This window comes from Eucyclogobius newberryi, unplaced genomic scaffold (genome assembly GCF_026437365.1).
Source record: "Eucyclogobius newberryi isolate DKJ021-1_F unplaced genomic scaffold, fEucNew1.0.hap1 SCAF_9, whole genome shotgun sequence".
Taxonomy (NCBI): domain Eukaryota; kingdom Metazoa; phylum Chordata; class Actinopteri; order Gobiiformes; family Gobiidae; genus Eucyclogobius; species Eucyclogobius newberryi.
Window position 1 is genome coordinate 40,106,520 of NW_027316532.1, and position 22,462 is coordinate 40,128,981.

The 22,462-nt window shown below is 50.6% G+C and overlaps 1 protein-coding gene across 1 annotated transcript in view; it reads left to right on the forward strand.

The window, feature by feature from the left end:
* The first annotated feature begins 564 nt into the window (after positions 1-564).
* Positions 565-22,462, forward strand: part of oca2 (oculocutaneous albinism II) — a 77,011-nt gene continuing 55,113 nt past the window's right edge. The window contains exon 1 of the mRNA XM_072439367.1: positions 565-779. Within this exon, the coding sequence (XP_072295468.1) occupies positions 565-779 (215 nt within the window). The remainder of the gene's footprint in view (positions 780-22,462) is intronic.

The window sequence follows — 22,462 nt, forward strand, 5'->3', positions numbered from 1 at the left end:
TGTCTTAGCGTGTGTTTAATGTCTTAGCGTGTGTTCAATGTCTTAGCGTGTGTTCAATGTCTTAGCGTGTGTTTAATGTCTTAGCGTGTGTTTAATGTCTTAGCGTGTGTTCAATGTCTTAGCGTGTGTACAATGTCTTAGCGTGTGTTTAATGTCTTAGCGTGTGTTTAATGTCTTAGCGTGTGTTCAATGTCTTAGCGTGTGTACAATGTCTTAGCGTGTGTTTAATGTCTTAGCGTGTGTTTAATGTCTTAGCGTGTGTACAATGTCTTAGCGTGTGTTTAATGTCTTAGCGTGTGTTTAATGTCTTAGCGTGTGTTTAATGTCTTAGCGTGTGTTTAATGTCTTAGCGTGTGTTTAATGTCTTAGCGTGTGTACAATGTCTTAGCGTGTGTTTAATGTCTTAGCGTGTGTTTAATGTCTTAGCGTGTGTTTAATGTCTTAGCGTGTGTACAATGTCTTAGCATGTGTACAACTGGTTCAAAAGGGTTTACTACTTCATTCATTCATCAGTCCTTAGAAACTTGTGATGCACCTGAACTAAACCCAGTGTCTTTTTCCAGGATGTATCTGGAGAACAAGGGCCACCTAGAGATGGAGATGTCCCAGGCCTCTGCGCAGGGACAGGGCCGGAGCCTGAGGGGTCCGGAGGGGAGCAACTTCGGAGAGCTACGTCTGCTCCAGGGCATGTCTGAGAGGAGGGACACCCAGAAGCTCCTGCAGGCGGGACAATGTGTCATCCACACAGAGGGCTTTGTGCCTGTGAGACAGGAGGACGGGTGAGTCTTTGTGAGACAGGAGGACGGGTGAGTCTTTGTGAGACAGGAGGACGGGTGAGTCTTTGTGAGACAGGAGGACGGGTGAGTCTTTGTGAGACAGGAGGAGGGGTGAGAGACAGGAGGACGGGTGAGTGTCCTGCAGCCTGAGGCGGCTGTAAAACCCTGTGTCATGAGACATCAGCTGATGCAGGTTATGAGACTTTCCTGTTTTAAAGACAATAAACCTTTCAGCTGGAGATTCCTCATTGCTCTTTGTAACATTCAAACCAATTATTTTCATCATATTCGTAGGGTTAGTATTATTATAATATTATGTTACAATTAGTATTATAGTCTTCTTTGTGAATTGGCCCAAATTGACAAAGGTTGTAATCTTGACTTAATGATGCTTTATCATCATTAGAAGAACAATCAGAGCCTGATGAAGGAACAGGTCATGTTCATGTCACGACCGAGAGTTTAACACTGACCAGTCACAATCAGTCGTGTTTAAACAGATGCTGTCGACCTGCTTTGTATTTCTGTCAGAGGGACGTTTGTGTCAGAGGGACGTTTCTGTCAGAGGGACGTTTGTGTCAGAGGGACGTTTCTGTCAGAGGGACGTTTGTGTCAGAAGGACGTTTCTGTCAGAGGGACGTTTGTGTCAGAAGGACGTTTCTGTCAGAGGGACGTTTGTGTCAGAGGGACGTTTGTGTCAGAGGGACGTTTCTGTCAGAGGGACGTTTGTGTCAGAGGGACGTTTGTGTCAGAGGGACGTTTGTGTCAGAGGGACGTTTCTGTCAGAGGGACGTTTGTGTCAGAGGGACGTTTGTGTCAGAGGGACGTTTCTGTCAGAGGGACGTTTGTGTCAGAAGGACGTTTCTGTCAGAGGGACGTTTGTGTCAGAGGGACGTTTGTGTCAGAAGGACGTTTCTGTCAGAGGGACGTTTGTGTCAGAAGGACGTTTCTGTCAGAGGGACGTTTCTGTCAGAGGGACGTTTGTGTCAGAGGGACGTTTCTGTCAGAGGGACGTTTGTGTCAGAAGGACGTTTCTGTCTGAGGGACGTTTGTGTCAGAGGGACGTTTCTGTCAGAGGGACGTTTGTGTCAGAGGGACGTTTCTGTCAGAGGGACGTTTGTGTCAGAAGGACGTTTCTGTCAGAGGGACGTTTGTGTCAGAAGGACGTTTCTGTCAGAGGGACGTTTGTGTCAGAGGGACGTTTGTGTCAGAAGGACGTTTCTGTCAGAGGGACGTTTGTGTCAGAAGGACGTTTCTGTCAGAGGGACGTTTCTGTCAGAGGGACGTTTGTGTCAGAGGGACGTTTGTGTCAGAGGGACGTTTGTGTCAGAAGGACGTTTCTGTCAGAGGGACGTTTGTGTCAGAGGGACGTTTGTGTCAGAAGGACGTTTCTGTCAGAGGGACGTTTGTGTCAGAAGGACGTTTCTGTCAGAGGGACGTTTGTGTCAGAGGGACGTTTGTGTCAGAAGGACGTTTCTGTCAGAGGGACGTTTGTGTCAGAAAGACGTTTCTGTCAGAGGGACGTTTCTGTCAGAGGGACGTTTGTGTCAGAGGGACGTTTGTGTCAGAAGGACGTTTCTGTCAGAGGGACGTTTGTGTCAGAGGGACGTTTGTGTCAGAGGGACGTTTCTGTCAGAGGGACGTTTGTGTCAGAAGGACGTTTCTGTCAGAGGGACGTTTGTGTCAGAAGGACGTTTCTGTCAGAGGGACGTTTCTGTCAGAGGGACGTTTGTGTCAGAAGGACGTTTCTGTCAGAGGGACGTTTCTGTCAGAGGGACGTTTGTGTCAGAGGGACGTTTGTGTCAGAAGGACGTTTCTGTCAGAGGGACGTTTGTGTCAGAGGGACGTTTGTGTCAGAGGGACGTTTCTGTCAGAGGGACGTTTGTGTCAGAAGGACGTTTCTGTCAGAGGGACGTTTGTGTCAGAAAGACGTTTCTGTCAGAGGGACGTTTCTGTCAGAGGGACGTTTGTGTCAGAGGGACGTTTGTGTCAGAAGGACGTTTCTGTCAGAGGGACGTTTGTGTCAGAGGGACGTTTGTGTCAGAGGGACGTTTCTGTCAGAGGGACGTTTGTGTCAGAAGGACGTTTCTGTCAGAGGGACGTTTGTGTCAGAAGGACGTTTCTGTCAGAGGGACGTTTCTGTCAGAGGGACGTTTGTGTCAGAAGGACGTTTCTGTCAGAGGGACGTTTCTGTCAGAGGGACGTTTGTGTCAGAGGGACGTTTGTGTCAGAAGGACGTTTCTGTCAGAGGGACGTTTGTGTCAGAGGGACGTTTGTGTCAGAGGGACGTTTCTGTCAGAGGGACGTTTGTGTCAGAAGGACGTTTCTGTCAGAGGGACGTTTGTGTCAGAAGGACGTTTCTGTCAGAGGGACGTTTCTGTCAGAGGGACGTTTGTGTCAGAGGGACGTTTCTGTCAGAGGGACGTTTGTGTCAGAAGGACGTTTCTGTCAGAGGGACGTTTCTGTCAGAGGGACGTTTGTGTCAGAGGGACGTTTCTGTCAGAGGGACGTTTGTGTCAGAAGGACGTTTCTGTCAGAGGGACGTTTGTGTCAGAAGGACGTTTCTGTCAGAGGGACGTTTGTGTCAGAAGGACGTTTCTGTCAGAGGGACGTTTCTGTCAGAGGGACGTTTGTGTCAGAGGGACGTTTGTGTCAGAAGGACGTTTCTGTCAGAGGGACGTTTGTGTCAGAGGGACGTTTGTGTCAGAAGGACGTTTCTGTCAGAGGGACGTTTGTGTCAGAAGGACGTTTCTGTCAGAGGGACGTTTCTGTCAGAGGGACGTTTGTGTCAGAGGGATGTTTCTGTCAGAGGGACGTTTGTGTCAGAGGGACGTTTGTGTCAGAAGGACGTTTCTGTCAGAGGGACGTTTGTGTCAGAAGGACGTTTCTGTCAGAGGGACGTTTGTGTCAGAGGGATGTTTCTGTCAGAGGGACGTTTGTGTCAGAGGGACGTTTGTGTCAGAGGGACGTTTGTGTCAGAGGGACATTTCTGTCAGAGGGACGTTTGTGTCAGAGGGACGTTTGTGTCAGAGGTTCTGTCAGAGGGACGTTTGTGTCAGAGGGACGTTTCTGTCAGAGGGACGTTTCTGTCAGAGGGACGTTTGTGTCAGAGGGACGTTTGTGTCAGAGGGACGTTTCTGTCAGAGGGACGTTTGTGTCAGAGGGACGTTTGTGTCAGAGGGACGTTTCTGTCAGAGGGACGTTTGTGTCAGAGGGACGTTTCTGTCAGAGGGACGTTTCTGTCAGAGGGACGTTTGTGTCAGAGGGACGTTTCTGTCAGAGGGACGTTTGTGTCAGAAGGACGTTTCTGTCAGAGGGACGTTTCTGTCAGAGGGACGTTTGTGTCAGAGGGACGTTTCTGTCAGAGGGACGTTTGTGTCAGAAGGACGTTTCTGTCAGAGGGACGTTTGTGTCAGAAGGACATTTCTGTCAGAGGGACGTTTGTGTCAGAAGGACGTTTCTGTCAGAGGGACGTTTCTGTCAGAGGGACGTTTGTGTCAGAGGGACGTTTCTGTCAGAGGGACGTTTGTGTCAGAAGGACGTTTCTGTCAGAGGGACGTTTGTGTCAGAAGGACGTTTCTGTCAGAGGGACGTTTGTGTCAGAAGGACGTTTCTGTCAGAGGGACGTTTGTGTCAGAAGGACGTTTCTGTCAGAGGGACGTTTCTGTCAGAGGGACGTTTGTGTCAGAAGGACGTTTCTGTCAGAGGGACGTTTGTGTCAGAAGGACGTTTCTGTCAGAGGGACGTTTCTGTCAGAGGGACGTTTGTGTCAGAGGGACGTTTCTGTCAGAGGGACGTTTGTGTCAGAAGGACGTTTCTGTCAGAGGGACGTTTGTGTCAGAGGGACGTTTCTGTCAGAGGGACGTTTCTGTCAGAGGGACGTTTCTGTCAGAGGGACGTTTGTGTCAGAAGGACGTTTCTGTCAGAGGGACGTTTGTGTCAGAAGGACGTTTGTGTCAGAGGGACGTTTGTGTCAGAGGGACGTTTGTGTCAGAGGGACGTTTGTGTCAGAGGGACGTTTCTGTCAGAGGGACGTTTGTGTCAGAAGGACGTTTCTGTCAGAGGGACGTTTGTGTCAGAGGGACGTTTGTGTCAGAGGGACGTTTCTGTCAGAGGGACGTTTGTGTCAGAGGGACGTTTGTGTCAGAGGGACGTTTCTGTCAGAGGGACGTTTGTGTCAGAGGGACGTTTCTGTCAGAGCGACGTTTGTGTCAGAGGGACGTTTCTGTCAGAGGGACGTTTGTGTCAGAAGGACGTTTCTGTCAGAGGGACGTTTCTGTCAGAGGGACGTTTGTGTCAGAGGGACGTTTCTGTCAGAGGGACGTTTGTGTCAGAAGGACGTTTCTGTCAGAGGGACGTTTGTGTCAGAGGGACGTTTCTGTCAGAGGGACGTTTCTGTCAGAGGGACGTTTGTGTCAGAGGGATGTTTCTGTCAGAGGGACGTTTGTGTCAGAGGGACGTTTGTGTCAGAGGGACGTTTGTGTCAGAGGGACGTTTCTGTCAGAGGGACGTTTGTGTCAGAGGGACGTTTGTGTCAGAGGGACGTTTCTGTCAGAGGGACGTTTGTGTCAGAGGGACGTTTCTGTCAGAGGGACGTTTCTGTCAGAGGGACGTTTGTGTCAGAGGGACGTTTCTGTCAGAGGGACGTTTGTGTCAGAAGGACGTTTCTGTCAGAGGGACGTTTCTGTCAGAGGGACGTTTGTGTCAGAGGGATGTTTCTGTCAGAGGGACGTTTGTGTCAGAGGGACGTTTGTGTCAGAGGGACGTTTCTGTCAGAGGGACGTTTGTGTCAGAGGGACGTTTGTGTCAGAGGGACGTTTCTGTCAGAGGGACGTTTGTGTCAGAGGGACGTTTCTGTCAGAGGGACGTTTCTGTCAGAGGGACGTTTGTGTCAGAGGGACGTTTCTGTCAGAGGGACGTTTGTGTCAGAAGGACGTTTCTGTCAGAGGGACGTTTCTGTCAGAGGGACGTTTGTGTCAGAGGGACGTTTCTGTCAGAGGGACGTTTGTGTCAGAAGGACGTTTCTGTCAGAGGGACGTTTGTGTCAGAAGGACGTTTCTGTCAGAGGGACGTTTGTGTCAGAAGGACGTTTCTGTCAGAGGGACGTTTCTGTCAGAGGGACGTTTGTGTCAGAGGGACGTTTCTGTCAGAGGGACGTTTGTTTCAGAGGGATGTTTCTGTCAGAGGGACGTTTGTGTCAGAGGGACGTTTGTGTCAGAGGGACGTTTCTGTCAGAGGGACGTTTGTGTCAGAGGGACGTTTGTGTCAGAGGGACGTTTCTGTCAGAGGGACGTTTGTGTCAGAGGGACGTTTCTGTCAGAGGGACGTTTCTGTCAGAGGGACGTTTGTGTCAGAGGGACGTTTCTGTCAGAGGGACGTTTGTGTCAGAAGGACGTTTCTGTCAGAGGGACGTTTCTGTCAGAGGGACGTTAGTGTCAGAGGTTCTGTCAGAGGGACGTTTGTGTCAGAGGGACGTTTCTGTCAGAGGGACGTTTCTGTCAGAGGGACGTTTGTGTCAGAGGGACGTTTCTGTCAGAGGGACGTTTGTGTCAGAAGGACGTTTCTGTCAGAGGGACGTTTCTGTCAGAGGGACGTTTGTGTCAGAGGTTCTGTCAGAGGGACGTTTGTGTCAGAGGGACGTTTCTGTCAGAGGGACGTTTCTGTCAGAGGGACGTTTGTGTCAGAGGGACGTTTCTGTCAGAGGGACGTTTGTGTCAGAAGGACGTTTCTGTCAGAGGGACGTTTCTGTCAGAGGGACGTTTGTGTCAGAGGGATGTTTCTGTCAGAGGGACGTTTGTGTCAGAGGGACGTTTCTGTCAGAGGGACGTTTCTGTCAGAGGGACGTTTGTGTCAGAGGGACGTTTGTGTCAGAGGGACGTTTCTGTCAGAGGGACGTTTGTGTCAGAGGGACGTTTCTGTCAGAGGGACGTTTCTGTCAGAGGGACGTTTGTGTCAGAGGGACGTTTCTGTCAGAGGGACGTTTGTGTCAGAAGGACGTTTCTGTCAGAGGGACGTTTCTGTCAGAGGGACGTTTGTGTCAGAGGGACGTTTCTGTCAGAGGGACGTTTGTGTCAGAAGGACGTTTCTGTCAGAGGGACGTTTGTGTCAGAAGGACATTTCTGTCAGAGGGACGTTTGTGTCAGAAGGACGTTTCTGTCAGAGGGACGTTTCTGTCAGAGGGACGTTTGTGTCAGAGGGACGTTTCTGTCAGAGGGACGTTTGTGTCAGAAGGACGTTTCTGTCAGAGGGACGTTTGTGTCAGAAGGACGTTTCTGTCAGAGGGACGTTTGTGTCAGAAGGACGTTTCTGTCAGAGGGACGTTTGTGTCAGAAGGACGTTTCTGTCAGAGGGACGTTTCTGTCAGAGGGACGTTTGTGTCAGAAGGACGTTTCTGTCAGAGGGACGTTTGTGTCAGAAGGACGTTTCTGTCAGAGGGACGTTTCTGTCAGAGGGACGTTTGTGTCAGAGGGACGTTTCTGTCAGAGGGACGTTTGTGTCAGAGGGACGTTTCTGTCAGAGGGACGTTTCTGTCAGAGGGACGTTTCTGTCAGAGGGACGTTTGTGTCAGAAGGACGTTTCTGTCAGAGGGACGTTTGTGTCAGAAGGACGTTTGTGTCAGAGGGACGTTTGTGTCAGAGGGACGTTTGTGTCAGAGGGACGTTTGTGTCAGAGGGACGTTTCTGTCAGAGGGACGTTTGTGTCAGAAGGACGTTTCTGTCAGAGGGACGTTTGTGTCAGAGGGACGTTTGTGTCAGAGGGACGTTTCTGTCAGAGGGACGTTTGTGTCAGAGGGACGTTTCTGTCAGAGGGACGTTTGTGTCAGAGGGACGTTTCTGTCAGAGCGACGTTTGTGTCAGAGGGACGTTTCTGTCAGAGGGACGTTTGTGTCAGAAGGACGTTTCTGTCAGAGGGACGTTTCTGTCAGAGGGACGTTTGTGTCAGAGGGACGTTTCTGTCAGAGGGACGTTTGTGTCAGAAGGACGTTTCTGTCAGAGGGACGTTTGTGTCAGAGGGACGTTTCTGTCAGAGGGACGTTTCTGTCAGAGGGACGTTTGTGTCAGAGGGATGTTTCTGTCAGAGGGACGTTTGTGTCAGAGGGACGTTTGTGTCAGAGGGACGTTTGTGTCAGAGGGACGTTTCTGTCAGAGGGACGTTTGTGTCAGAGGGACGTTTGTGTCAGAGGGACGTTTCTGTCAGAGGGACGTTTGTGTCAGAGGGACGTTTCTGTCAGAGGGACGTTTCTGTCAGAGGGACGTTTGTGTCAGAGGGACGTTTCTGTCAGAGGGACGTTTGTGTCAGAAGGACGTTTCTGTCAGAGGGACGTTTCTGTCAGAGGGACGTTTGTGTCAGAGGGATGTTTCTGTCAGAGGGACGTTTGTGTCAGAGGGACGTTTGTGTCGGAGGGACGTTTCTGTCAGAGGGACGTTTGTGTCAGAGGGACGTTTGTGTCAGAGGGACGTTTCTGTCAGAGGGACGTTTGTGTCAGAGGGACGTTTCTGTCAGAGGGACGTTTCTGTCAGAGGGACGTTTGTGTCAGAGGGACGTTTCTGTCAGAGGGACGTTTGTGTCAGAAGGACGTTTCTGTCAGAGGGACGTTTCTGTCAGAGGGACGTTTGTGTCAGAGGGACGTTTCTGTCAGAGGGACGTTTGTGTCAGAAGGACGTTTCTGTCAGAGGGACGTTTGTGTCAGAAGGACGTTTCTGTCAGAGGGACGTTTGTGTCAGAAGGACGTTTCTGTCAGAGGGACGTTTCTGTCAGAGGGACGTTTGTGTCAGAGGGACGTTTCTGTCAGAGGGACGTTTGTTTCAGAGGGATGTTTCTGTCAGAGGGACGTTTGTGTCAGAGGGACGTTTGTGTCAGAGGGACGTTTCTGTCAGAGGGACGTTTGTGTCAGAGGGACGTTTGTGTCAGAGGGACGTTTCTGTCAGAGGGACGTTTGTGTCAGAGGGACGTTTCTGTCAGAGGGACGTTTCTGTCAGAGGGACGTTTGTGTCAGAGGGACGTTTCTGTCAGAGGGACGTTTGTGTCAGAAGGACGTTTCTGTCAGAGGGACGTTTCTGTCAGAGGGACGTTTGTGTCAGAGGGACGTTTCTGTCAGAGGGACGTTTGTGTCAGAAGGACGTTTCTGTCAGAGGGACGTTTGTGTCAGAAGGACGTTTCTGTCAGAGGGACGTTTGTGTCAGAAGGACGTTTCTGTCAGAGGGACGTTTCTGTCAGAGGGACGTTTGTGTCAGAGGGACGTTTCTGTCAGAGGGACGTTTGTGTCAGAAGGACGTTTCTGTCAGAGGGACGTTTGTGTCAGAAGGACGTTTCTGTCTGAGGGACGTTTGTGTCAGAAGGACGTTTCTGTCAGAGGGACGTTTGTGTCAGAAGGACGTTTCTGTCAGAGGGACGTTTCTGTCAGAGGGACGTTTGTGTCAGAGGGACGTTTCTGTCAGAGGGACGTTTGTGTCAGAAGGACGTTTCTGTCAGAGGGACGTTTCTGTCAGAGGGACGTTTGTGTCAGAGGGACGTTTCTGTCAGAGGGACGTTTGTGTCAGAAGGACGTTTCTGTCAGAGGGACGTTTGTGTCAGAAGGACGTTTCTGTCAGAGGGACGTTTCTGTCAGAGGGACGTTTCTGTCAGAGGGACGTTTGTGTCAGAAGGACGTTTCTGTCAGAGGGACGTTTGTGTCAGAAGGACGTTTGTGTCAGAGGGACGTTTGTGTCAGAGGGACGTTTGTGTCAGAGGGACGTTTCTGTCAGAGGGACGTTTGTGTCAGAAGGACGTTTCTGTCAGAGGGACGTTTGTGTCAGAGGGACGTTTCTGTCAGAGGGACGTTTGTGTCAGAGGGACGTTTGTGTCAGAGGGACGTTTCTGTCAGAGGGACGTTTGTGTCAGAGGGACGTTTCTGTCAGAGCGACGTTTGTGTCAGAGGGACGTTTCTGTCAGAGGGACGTTTGTGTCAGAAGGACGTTTCTGTCAGAGGGACGTTTCTGTCAGAGGGACGTTTGTGTCAGAGGGACGTTTCTGTCAGAGGGACGTTTGTGTCAGAAGGACGTTTCTGTCAGAGGGACGTTTGTGTCAGAGGGACGTTTGTGTCAGAGGGACGTTTCTGTCAGAGGGACGTTTGTGTCAGAAGGACGTTTCTGTCAAAGGGACGTTTCTGTCAGAGGGACGTTTGTGTCAGAGGGACGTTTCTGTCAGAGGGACGTTTGTGTCAGAAGGACGTTTCTGTCAGAGGGACGTTTGTGTCAGAAGGACGTTTCTGTCAGAGGGACGTTTGTGTCAGAAGGACGTTTCTGTCAGAGGGACGTTTCTGTCAGAGGGACGTTTGTGTCAGAGGGACGTTTCTGTCAGAGGGACGTTTGTGTCAGAAGGACGTTTCTGTCAGAGGGACGTTTCTGTCAGAGGGACGTTTCTGTCAGAGGGACGTTTCTGTCAGAGGGACGTTTGTGTCAGAAGGACGTTTCTGTCAGAGGGACGTTTGTGTCAGAAGGACGTTTCTGTCAGAGGGACGTTTCTGTCAGAGGGACGTTTCTGTCAGAGGGACGTTTGTGTCAGAAGGACGTTTCTGTCAGAGGGACGTTTGTGTCAGAAGGACGTTTCTGTCAGAGGGACGTTTGTGTCAGAGGGACGTTTGTGTCAGAAGGACGTTTCTGTCAGAGGGACGTTTGTGTCAGAAGGACGTTTCTGTCAGAGGGACGTTTGTGTCAGAAGGACGTTTCTGTCAGAGGGACGTTTCTGTCAGAGGGACGTTTGTGTCAGAGGGACGTTTCTGTCAGAGGGACGTTTGTGTCAGAAGGACGTTTCTGTCAGAGGGACGTTTCTGTCAGAGGGACGTTTCTGTCAGAGGGACGTTTGTGTCAGAGGGACGTTTCTGTCAGAGGGACGTTTGTGTCAGAAGGACGTTTCTGTCAGAGGGACGTTTGTGTCAGAAGGACGTTTCTGTCAGAGGGACGTTTCTGTCAGAGGGACGTTTCTGTCAGAGGGACGTTTGTGTCAGAAGGACGTTTCTGTCAGAGGGACGTTTGTGTCAGAAGGACGTTTGTGTCAGAGGGACGTTTGTGTCAGAGGGACGTTTGTGTCAGAGGGACGTTTCTGTCAGAGGGACGTTTGTGTCAGAGGGACGTTTCTGTGAGAGCGACGTTTGTGTCAGAGGGACGTTTCTGTCAGAGGGACGTTTGTGTCAGAAGGACGTTTCTGTCAGAGGGACGTTTCTGTCAGAGGGACGTTTGTGTCAGAAGGACGTTTCTGTCAGAGGGACGTTTCTGTCAGAGGGATGTTTGTGTCAGAGGGACGTTTCTGTCAGAAGGACGTTTCTGTCAGAGGGACGTTTGTGTCAGAGGGACGTTTGTGTCAGAGGGACGTTTCTGTCAGAGGGACGTTTGTGTCAGAAGGACGTTTCTGTCAGAGGGACGTTTCTGTCAGAGGGACGTTTGTGTCAGAGGGACGTTTCTGTCAGAGGGACGTTTGTGTCAGAAGGACGTTTCTGTCAGAGGGACGTTTGTGTCAGAAGGATGTTTCTGTCAGAGGGACGTTTGTGTCAGAAGGACGTTTCTGTCAGAGGGACGTTTGTGTCAGAAGGACGTTTCTGTCAGAGGGACGTTTCTGTCAGAGGGACGTTTGTGTCAGAGGGACGTTTCTGTCAGAGGGACGTTTGTGTCAGAAGGACGTTTCTGTCAGAGTGACGTTTCTGTCAGAGGGACGTTTGTGTCAGAGGGACGTTTCTGTCAGAGGGACGTTTGTGTCAGAGGGACGTTTCTGTCAGAGGGACGTTTGTGTCAGAAGGACGTTTCTGTCAGAGGGACGTTTCTGTCAGAGGGACGTTTCTGTCAGAGGGACGTTTGTGTCAGAAGGACGTTTCTGTCAGAGGGACGTTTGTGTCAGAAGGACGTTTGTGTCAGAGGGACGTTTGTGTCAGAGGGACATTTGTGTCAGAGGGACGTTTGTGTCAGAGGGACGTTTGTGTCAGAGGGACGTTTCTGTCAGAGGGACGTTTGTGTCAGAAGGACGTTTCTGTCAGAGGGACGTTTCTGTCAGAGGGACGTTTCTGTCAGAGGGACGTTTGTGTCAGAGGGACGTTTCTGTCAGAGGGACGTTTGTGTCAGAAGGACGTTTCTGTCAGAGGGACGTTTCTGTCAGAGGGACGTTTGTGTCAGAGGGACGTTTCTGTCAGAGGGACGTTTGTGTCAGAAGGACGTTTCTGTCAGAGGGACGTTTGTGTCAGAAGGACGTTTCTGTCAGAGGGACGTTTGTGTCAGAAGGACGTTTCTGTCAGAGGGACGTTTGTGTCAGAAGGACGTTTCTGTCAGAGGGACGTTTCTGTCAGAGGGACGTTTGTGTCAGAGGGACGTTTCTGTCAGAGGGACGTTTGTGTCAGAAGGACGTTTCTGTCAGAGGGACGTTTCTGTCAGAGGGACGTTTGTGTCAGAGGGACGCTTCTGTCAGAGGGACATTTGTGTCAGAAGGACGTTTCTGTCAGAGGGACGTTTGTGTCAGAAGGACGTTTCTGTCAGAGGGACGTTTCTGTCAGAGGGACGTTTCTGTCAGAGGGACGTTTGTGTCAGAAGGACGTTTCTGTCAGAGGGACGTTTGTGTCAGAAGGACGTTTCTGTCAGAGGGACGTTTCTGTCAGAGGGACGTTTGTGTCAGAGGGACGTTTCTGTCAGAGGGACGTTTGTGTCAGAAGGACGTTTCTGTCAGAGGGACGTTTGTGTCAGAAGGACGTTTCTGTCAGAGGGACGTTTCTGTCAGAGGGACGTTTGTGTCAGAGGGACGTTTCTGTCAGAGGGACGTTTGTGTCAGAAGGACGTTTCTGTCAGAGGGACGTTTGTGTCAGAAGGACGTTTCTGTCAGAGGGACCTTTGTGTCAGAAGGACGTTTCTGTCAGAGGGACGTTTGTGTCAGAAGGACGTTTCTGTCAGAGGGACGTTTCTGTCAGAGGGACGTTTGTGTCAGAGGGACGTTTCTGTCAGAGGGACGTTTGTGTCAGAAGGACGTTTCTGTCAGAGGGACGTTTCTGTCAGAAGGACGTTTGTGTCAGAGGGACGTTTCTGTCAGAGGGACGTTTGTGTCAGAAGGACGTTTCTGTCAGAGGGACGTTTGTGTCAGAAGGACGTTTCTGTCAGAGGGACGTTTCTGTCAGAGGGACGTTTCTGTCAGAGGGACGTTTGTGTCAGAAGGACGTTTCTGTCAGAGGGACGTTTGTGTCAGAAGGACGTTTGTGTCAGAGGGACGTTTGTGTCAGAGGGACGTTTGTGTCAGAGGGACGTTTGTGTCAGAGGGACGTTTCTGTCAGAGGGACGTTTGTGTCAGAAGGACGTTTCTGTCAGAGGGACGTTTCTGTCAGAGGGACGTTTCTGTCAGAGGGACGTTTGTGTCAGAGGGACGTTTCTGTCAGAGGGACGTTTGTGTCAGAAGGACGTTTCTGTCAGAGGGACGTTTCTGTCAGAGGGACGTTTGTGTCAGAGGGACGTTTCTGTCAGAGGGACGTTTGTGTCAGAAGGACGTTTCTGTCAGAGGGACGTTTGTGTCAGAAGGACGTTTCTGTCAGAGGGACGTTTGTGTCAGAAGGACGTTTCTGTCAGAGGGACGTTTGTGTCAGAAGGACGTTTCTGTCAGAGGGACGTTTCTGTCAGAGGGACGTTTGTGTCAGAGGGAAGTTTCTGTCAGAGGGACGTTTGTGTCAGAAGGACGTTTCTGTCAGAGGGACGTTTCTGTCAGAGGGACGTTTGTGTCAGAGGGACGTTTCTGTCAGAGGGACATTTGTGTCAGAAGGACGTTTCTGTCAGAGGGACGTTTGTGTCAGAAGGACGTTTCTGTCAGAGGGACGTTTCTGTCAGAGGGACGTTTCTGTCAGAGGGACGTTTGTGTCAGAAGGACGTTTGTGTCAGAGGGACGTTTGTGTCAGAAGGACGTTTCTGTCAGAGGGACGTTTGTGTCAGAAGGACGTTTCTGTCAGAGGGACGTTTCTGTCAGAGGGACGTTTGTGTCAGAGGGACGTTTGTGTCAGAGGGACGTTTCTGTCAGAGGGACGTTTGTGTCAGAGGGATGTTTCTGTCAGAGGGACGTTTGTGTCAGAGGGACGTTTGTGTCAGAGGGACGTTTCTGTCAGAGGGACGTTTGTGTCAGAGGGACGTTTGTGTCAGAGGGACGTTTCTGTCAGAGGGACGTTTGTGTCAGAAGGACGTTTCTGTCAGAGGGACGTTTCTGTCAGAGGGACGTTTCTGTCAGAGGGACGTTTGTGTCAGAGGGACGTTTCTGTCAGAGGGACGTTTCTGTCAGAGGGACGTTTGTGTCAGAGGGACGTTTCTGTCAGAGGGACGTTTGTGTCAGAAGGACGTTTCTGTCAGAGGGACGTTTGTGTCAGAAGGACGTTTCTGTCAGAGGGACGTTTGTGTCAGAAGGACGTTTCTGTCAGAGGGACGTTTGTGTCAGAAGGACGTTTCTGTCAGAGGGACGTTTGTGTCAGAGGGACGTTTGTGTCAGAGGGACGTTTCTGTCAGAGGGACGTTTGTGTCAGAAGGACGTTTCTGTCAGAGGGACGTTTCTGTCAGAGGGACGTTTGTGTCAGAGGGACGTTTCTGTCAGAGGGACGTTTCTGTCAGAGGGACGTTTGTGTCAGAGGGACGTTTGTGTCAGAGGGACGTTTCTGTCAGAGGGACGTTTGTGTCAGAAGGACGTTTCTGTCAGAGGGACGTTTCTGTCAGAGGGACGTTTGTGTCAGAGGGACGTTTCTGTCAGAGGGACGTTTGTGTCAGAAGGACGTTTCTGTCAGAGGGACGTTTGTGTCAGAAGGACGTTTCTGTCAGAGGGACGTTTGTGTCAGAAGGACGTTTCTGTCAGAGGGACGTTTGTGTCAGAGGGACGTTTCTGTCAGAGGGACGTTTCTGTCAGAGGGACGTTTGTGTCAGAGGGACGTTTCTGTCAGAGGGACGTTTGTGTCAGAAGGACGTTTCTGTCAGAGGGACGTTTCTGTCAGAGGGACGTTTGTGTCAGAGGGACGTTTCTGTCAGAGGGACATTTGTGTCAGAAGGACGTTTCTGTCAGAGGGACGTTTGTGTCAGAAGGACGTTTCTGTCAGAGGGACGTTTCTGTCAGAGGGACGTTTGTGTCAGAAGGACGTTTCTGTCAGAGGGACGTTTGTGTCAGAAGGACGTTTCTGTCAGAGGGACGTTTCTGTCAGAGGGACGTTTGTGTCAGAGGGATGTTTCTGTCAGAGGGACGTTTGTGTCAGAGGGACGTTTGTGTCAGAGGGACGTTTCTGTCAGAGGGACGTTTGTGTCAGAGGAACGTTTGTGTCAGAGGGACGTTTCTGTCAGAGGGACGTTTGTGTCAGAAGGACGTTTCTGTCAGAGGGACGTTTCTGTCAGAGGGACGTTTCTGTCAGAGGGACGTTTGTGTCAGAGGGACGTTTCTGTCAGAAGGACGTTTGTGTCAGAAGGACGTTTCTGTCAGAGGGACGTTTCTGTCAGAGGGACGTTTGTGTCAGAGGGACGTTTGTGTCAGAAGGACGTTTCTGTCAGAGGGACGTTTGTGTCAGAAGGACGTTTCTGTCAGAGGGACGTTTGTGTCAGAAGGACGTTTCTGTCAGAGGGACGTTTGTGTCAGAAGGACGTTTCTGTCAGAGGGACGTTTCTGTCAGAGGGACGTTTGTTTCAGAGGGACGTTTCTGTCAGAGGGACGTTTCTGTCAGAAGGACGTTTCTGTCGGAGGGACGTTTCTGTCAGAGGGACGTTTGTGTCAGAGGGACGTTTCTGTCAGAGGGACGTTTGTGTCAGAAGGACGTTTGTGTCAGAAGGACGTTTCTTTCAGAGGGACGTTTGTGTCAGAAGGACGTTTCTGTCAGAGGGACGTTTGTGTCAGAAGGACGTTTGTGTCAGAAGGACGTTTCTGTCAGAGGGACGTTTCTGTCAGGAGGACGTTCCTGTCAGAGGGACTTTTGTGTCAGAAGGACGTTTCTATCAGAGGGACGTTTCTGTCAGGAGGACGTTTCTGTCAGAAGGACGTTTGTGTCAGGAGGACGTTTGTGTCAGAAGGACGTTTCTGTCAGAGGGACGTTTGTGTCAGAAGGACGTTTCTGTCAGAGGGACGTTTCTGTCAGAGGGACATTTGTGTCAGAAGGACGTTTCTGTCAGAGGGACGTTTCTGTCAGAGGGACGTTTGTGTCGGAAGGACGTTTCTGTCAGAGGGACGTTTCTGTCAGAGGGACGTTTGTGTCAGAAGGACGTTTCTGTCAGAGGGACGTTTGTGTCAGAAGGACGTTTCTGTCAGAGGGACGTTTCTGTCAGAGGGACGTTTGTGTCAGAAGGACGTTTGTGTCAGAGGGACGTTTCTGTCAGGAGGACGTTCCTGTCAGAAGGACGTTTCTGTCAGGAGGACGTTTCTGTCAGAAGGACGTTTTTGTCAGTAGGACGTTTCTGTCAGGAGGACGTTTCTGTCAGAGGGACGTTTCTGTCAGGAGGACGTTTCTGTCAGGAGGACGTTTGTGTCAGAAGGACGTTGAAGGACGTTTCTGTCAGAAGGACGTTTCTGTCAGGAGGACGTTTCTGTCAGAGGGACGTTTGTGTCAGAGGGACGTTTCTGTCAGAGGGACGTTTGTGTCAGAAGGACGTTTCTGTCAGAGGGACGTTTCTGTCAGAGGGACGTTTGTGTCAGAGGGACGTTTCTGTCAGAGGGATGTTTGTGTCAGAAGGACGTTTCTGTCAGAGGGACGTTTGTGTCAGAAGGACGTTTCTGTCAGAGGGACGTTTCTGTCAGAGGGACGTTTGTGTCAGAGGGATGTTTCTGTCAGAGGGACGTTTGTGTCAGAAGGACGTTTCTGTCAGAGGGACGTTTGTGTCAGAAGGACGTTTCTGTCAGAGGGACGTTTGTGTCAGAAGGACGTTTGTGTCAGAAGGACGTTTCTGTCAGAGGGACGTTTGTGTCAGAAGGACGTTTCTGTCAGAGGGACGTTTGTGTCAGAAGGACGTTTGTGTCAGAAGGACGTTTCTTTCAGAGGGACGTTTGTGTCAGAAGGACGTTTCTGTCAGAGGGACGTTTGTGTCAGAAGGACGTTTGTGTCAGAAGGACGTTTCTGTCAGAGGGACGTTTCTGTCAGGAGGACGTTCCTGTCAGAGGGACTTTTGTGTCAGAAGGACGTTTCTATCAGAGGGACGTTTCTGTCAGGAGGACGTTTCTGTCAGAAGGACGTTTGTGTCAGGAGGACGTTTGTGTCAGAAGGACGTTTCTGTCAGAGGGACGTTTGTGTCAGAAGGACGTTTCTGTCAGAGGGACGTTTCTGTCAGAGGGACATTTGTGTCAGAAGGACGTTTCTGTCAGAGGGACGTTTCTGTCAGAGGGACGTTTGTGTCGGAAGGACGTTTCTGTCAGAGGGACGTTTCTGTCAGAGGGACGTTTGTGTCAGAAGGACGTTTCTGTCAGAGGGACGTTTGTGTCAGAAGGACGTTTCTGTCAGAGGGACGTTTCTGTCAGAGGGACGTTTGTGTCAGAAGGACGTTTGTGTCAGAGGGACGTTTCTGTCAGGAGGACGTTCCTGTCAGAAGGACGTTTCTGTCAGGAGGACGTTTCTGTCAGAAGGACGTTTTTGTCAGTAGGACGTTTCTGTCAGGAGGACGTTTCTGTCAGAGGGACGTTTCTGTCAGGAGGACGTTTCTGTCAGGAGGACGTTTGTGTCAGAAGGACGTTGAAGGACGTTTCTGTCAGAAGGACGTTTCTGTCAGGAGAACGTTTCTGTCAGAGGGACGTTTCTGTCAGGAGGACGTTTCTGTCAGGAGGACGTTTGTGTCAGAAGGACGTTTGTGTCAGAAGGACGTTTCTGTCAGGAGGACGTTTCTGTCAGAGGGACGTTTGTGTCAGAAGGACGTTTCTGTCAGAGGGACGTTTGTGTCAGAAGGACGTTTCTGTCAGAGGGACGTTTCTGTCAGAGGGACGTTTGTGTCAGAAGGACGTTTGTGTCAGAGGGACGTTTCTGTCAGGAGGACGTTCCTGTCAGAAGGACGTTTCTGTCAGGAGGACGTTTCTGTCAGAAGGACGTTTCTGTCAGAGGGACGTTTGTGTCAGAAGGACGTTTCTGTCAGAGGGACGTTTCTGTCAGAGGGACATTTGTGTCAGAAGGACGTTTCTGTCAGAGGGACGTTTCTGTCAGAGGGACGTTTGTGTCGGAAGGACGTTTCTGTCAGAGGGACGTTTCTGTCAGAGGGACGTTTGTGTCAGAAGGACGTTTCTGTCAGAGGGACGTTTGTGTCAGAAGGACGTTTCTGTCAGAGGGACGTTTCTGTCAGAGGGACGTTTGTGTCAGAAGGACGTTTGTGTCAGAGGGACGTTTCTGTCAGGAGGACGTTCCTGTCAGAAGGACGTTTCTGTCAGGAGGACGTTTCTGTCAGAAGGACGTTTTTGTCAGTAGGACGTTTCTGTCAGGAGGACGTTTCTGTCAGAGGGACGTTTCTGTCAGGAGGACGTTTCTGTCAGGAGGACGTTTGTGTCAGAAGGACGTTGAAGGACGTTTCTGTCAGAAGGACGTTTCTGTCAGGAGGACGTTTCTGTCAGAGGGACGTTTCTGTCAGGAGGACGTTTCTGTCAGGAGGACGTTTGTGTCAGAAGGACGTTTGTGTCAGAAGGACGTTTCTGTCAGGAGGACGTTTGTGTCAGAAGGACGTTTGTGTCAGAAGAACGTTTCTGTCAGAGGGACGTTTCTGTCAGGAGGACGTTTTTGTCAGGAGGACGTTTCTGTCAGAGGGACGTTTCTGTCAGGAGGACGTTTCTGTCAGGAGGACGTTTCTGTCAGGAGGACGTTTCTGTCAGAAGGACGTTTCTGTCAGAGGGACGTTTGTGTCAGAAGGACGTTTCTGTCAGAGGGACGTTTGTGTCAGAAGGACGTTTCTGTCAGAGGGACGTTTCTGTCAGAGGGACGTTTGTGTCAGAAGGACGTTTCTGTCAGAGGGACGTTTGTGTCAGAAGGACGTTTGTGTCAGGAGGACGTTTCTGTCAGGAGGACGTTTCTGTCAGGAGGACGTTTGTGTCAGAAGGACGTTTGTGTCAGAAGGACGTTGAAGGACGTTTCTGTCAGAGGGACGTTTCTGTCAGGAGGACGTTTCTGTCAGAAGGACGTTTCTGTCAGGAGGACGTTTATGTCAGGAGGACGTCAATGTCAGAAGGACGTTTCTGTCAGGAGGACGTTTGTGTCAGAAGGACGTTTCTGTCAGGAGGACGTTTGTGTCAGAAGGACGTTTGTGTCAGAAGGACGTTGAAGGACGTTTGTGTCAGGAGGACATTTCTGTCAGGAGGACGTTTCTGTCAGGAGGACGTTTCTGTCAGGAGGACGTTTCTGTCAGAAGGACGTTTGTGTCAGAAGGACGTTTCTGTCAGAAGGACGTTTCTGTCAGGAGGACGTTTTTGTCAGAAGGACGTTTGTGTCAGAAGGACGTTTGTGTCAGAAGGACGTTTCTGTCAGGAGGACGTTTGTGTCAGGAGGACGTTTCTGTCAGAAGGACGTTTGTGTCAGAAGGACGTTTGTATCAGAAGGACGTTTCTGTCAGGAGGACGTTTCTGTCAGGAGGACGTTTCTGTCAGGAGGACGTTTCTGTCAGAAGGACGTTTGTGTCAGAAGGACGTTTCTGTCAGAAGGACGTTTCTGTCAGGAGGACGTTTCTGTCAGGAGGACGTTTGTGTCAGAAGGACGTTTGTGTCAGAAGGACGTTGAAGGACGTTTGTGTCAGAAGGACGTTTCTGTCAGAAGGACGTTTCTGTCAGGAGGACGTTTCTGTCAGGAGGACGTTTGTGACAGAAGGACGTTTCTGTCAGGAGGACGTTTGTGTCAGAAGGACGTTTCTGTCAGGAGGACGTTTGTGTCGGAAGGACATTTGTGTCAGGAGGACGCTTCTGTCAGAAGGACGTTTCTGTCAGGAGGACGTTTGTGTCAGAAGGACGTTTGTGTCAGAAGGACGTTTGTGTCAGAAGGACGTTTCTGTCAGGAGGACGTTTGTGTCAGAAGGTCGTTTGTTTCAGAAGGACGTTGAAGGACGTTTGTGTCAGAAGGACGTTTCTGTCAGGAGGACGTTTGTGTCAGGAGGACGTTTGTGTCAGAAGGACGTTTCTGTCAGGAGGACGTTTCTGTCAGAAGGACGTTTGTTTCAGAAGGACGTTTCTGTCAGGAGGACGTTTGTGTCAGGAGGACGTTTGTGTCAGAAGGACGTTTCTGTCAGGAGGACGTTTCTGTCAGAAGGACGTTTGTTTCAGAAGGACGTTTCTGTCAGGAGGACGTTTCTGTCAGAAGGACGTTGAAGGACGTTTGTGTCAGAAGGACGTTGAAGGACGTTTGTGTCAGGAGGACGTTTCTGTCAGGAGGACGTTTGTTTCAGAAGGACGTTTCTGTCAGGAGGACGTTTGTGTCAGGAGGACGTTTCTGTCAGGAGGACGTTTGTGTCAGGAGGACGTTTCTGTCAGGAGGACGTTTGTGTCAGAAGGACGTTTCTGTCAGGAGGACGTTTGTGTCAGGAGGACGTTTCTGTCAGGAGGACGTTTGTGTCAGAAGGACGTTTCTGTCAGGAGGACGTTTGTGTCAGGAGGACGTTGAAGGACGTTTGTGTCAGAAGGACGTTGAAGGGCGTTTGTGTCAGAAGGACGTTTGTGTCAGGAGGACGTTTGTGTCAGGAGGACGTTTCTGTCAGGAGGACGTTTGTGTCAGAAGGACGTTTCTGTCAGGAGGACGTTTGTGTCAGGAGGACGTTTCTGTCAGGAGGACGTTTCTGTCAGAAGGACGTTTGTGTCAGAAGGACGTTGAAGGACGTTTGTGTCAGAAGGACGTTGAAGGACGTTTGTGTCAGGAGGACGTTTGTGTCAGGAGGACGTTTCTGTCAGGAGGACGTTTTTGTCAGAAGGACGTTGAAGGACGTTTGTGTCAGAAGGACGTTGAAGGACGTTTGTGTCAGGAGGACGTTTGTGTCAGAAGGACGTTTCTGTCAGGAGGACGTTTCTGTCAGGAGGACGTTTCTGTCAGGAGGACGTTTCTGTCAGAAGGACGTTGAAGGACGTTTGTGTCAGGAGGACGTTTGTGTCAGAAGGACGTTTGTGTCAGGAGGACGTTTGTGTCAGGAGGACGTTTCTGTCAGGAGGACGTTTGTGTCAGAAGGACGTTTCTGTCAGGAGGACGTTTGTGTCAGGAGGACGTTTCTGTCAGGAGGACGTTTCTGTCAGAAGGACGTTTGTGTCAGAAGGACGTTGAAGGACGTTTGTGTCAGAAGGACGTTGAAGGACGTTTGTGTCAGGAGGACGTTTGTGTCAGAAGGACGTTTCTGTCAGGAGGACGTTTCTGTCAGGAGGACGTTTCTGTCAGAAGGACGTTGAAGGACGTTTGTGTCAGGAGGACGTTTCTGTCAGGAGGACGTTTGTGTCAGAAGGACGTTTCTGTCAGGAGGACGTTTGTGTCAGGAGGACGTTGAAGGACGTTTGTGTCAGAAGGAGGTTGAAGGGCGTTTGTGTCAGAAGGACGTTTGTGTCAGGAGGACGTTTGTGTCAGGAGGACGTTTCTGTCAGGAGGACGTTTGTGTCAGAAGGACGTTTCTGTCAGGAGGACGTTTGTGTCAGGAGGACGTTTCTGTCAGGAGGACGTTTCTGTCAGAAGGACGTTTGTGTCAGAAGGACGTTGAAGGACGTTTGTTTCAGAAGGACGTTTCTGTCAGGAGGACGTTTTTGTCAGAAGGACGTTGAAGGACGTTTGTGTCAGAAGGACGTTGAAGGACGTTTGTGTCAGGAGGACGTTTGTGTCAGGAGGACGTTTCTGTCAGGAGGACGTTTTTGTCAGAAGGACGTTGAAGGACGTTTGTGTCAGAAGGACGTTGAAGGACGTTTGTGTCAGAAGGACGTTGAAGGACGTTTGTGTCAGAAGGACGTTGAAGGACGTTTGTGTCAGGAGGACGTTTGTGTCAGGAGGACGTTTCTGTCAGGAGGACGTTTTTGTCAGAAGGACGTTGAAGGACGTTTGTGTCAGAAGGACGTTGAAGGACGTTTGTGTCAGAAGGACGTTGAAGGACGTTTGTGTCAGGAGGACGTTTTTGTCAGGAGGACATTTCTGTCAGGAGGACGTTTCTGTCAGAAGGACGTTGAAGGACGTTTCTGTCAGGAAGACGTTTCTGTCAGAAGGACGTTTGTGTCAGAAGGACGTTTGTGTCAGAAGGACGTTGAAGGACGTTTGTGTCAGAAGGACGTTGAAGGACGTTTGTGTCAGGAGGACGTTTGTGTCAGAAGGACGTTGAAGGACGTTTGTGTCAGGAGGACGTTGAAGGACGTTTGTGTCAGAAGGACGTTGAAGGACGTTTGTGTCAGAAGGACGTTGAAGGACGTTTGTGTCAGGAGGACGTTTGTGTCAGAAGGACTTTGAAGGACGTTTGTGTCAGAAGGACGTTGAAGGACGTTTGTGTCAGGAAGACGTTGAAGGACGTTTGTGTCAGAAGGACGTTGAAGGACGTTTGTGTCAGGAGGACGTTTGTGTCAGGAGGACGTTTGTGTCAGGAGGACGTTTCTGTCAGGAGGACGTTTTTGTCAGAAGGACGTTGAAGGACGTTTGTGTCAGAAGGACGTTGAAGGACGTTTGTGTCAGAAGGACGTTTGTGTCAGGAGGACGTTTCTGTCAGGAGGACGTTTTTGTCAGAAGGACGTTGAAGGACGTTTGTGTCAGAAGGACGTTGAAGGACGTTTGTGTCAGAAGG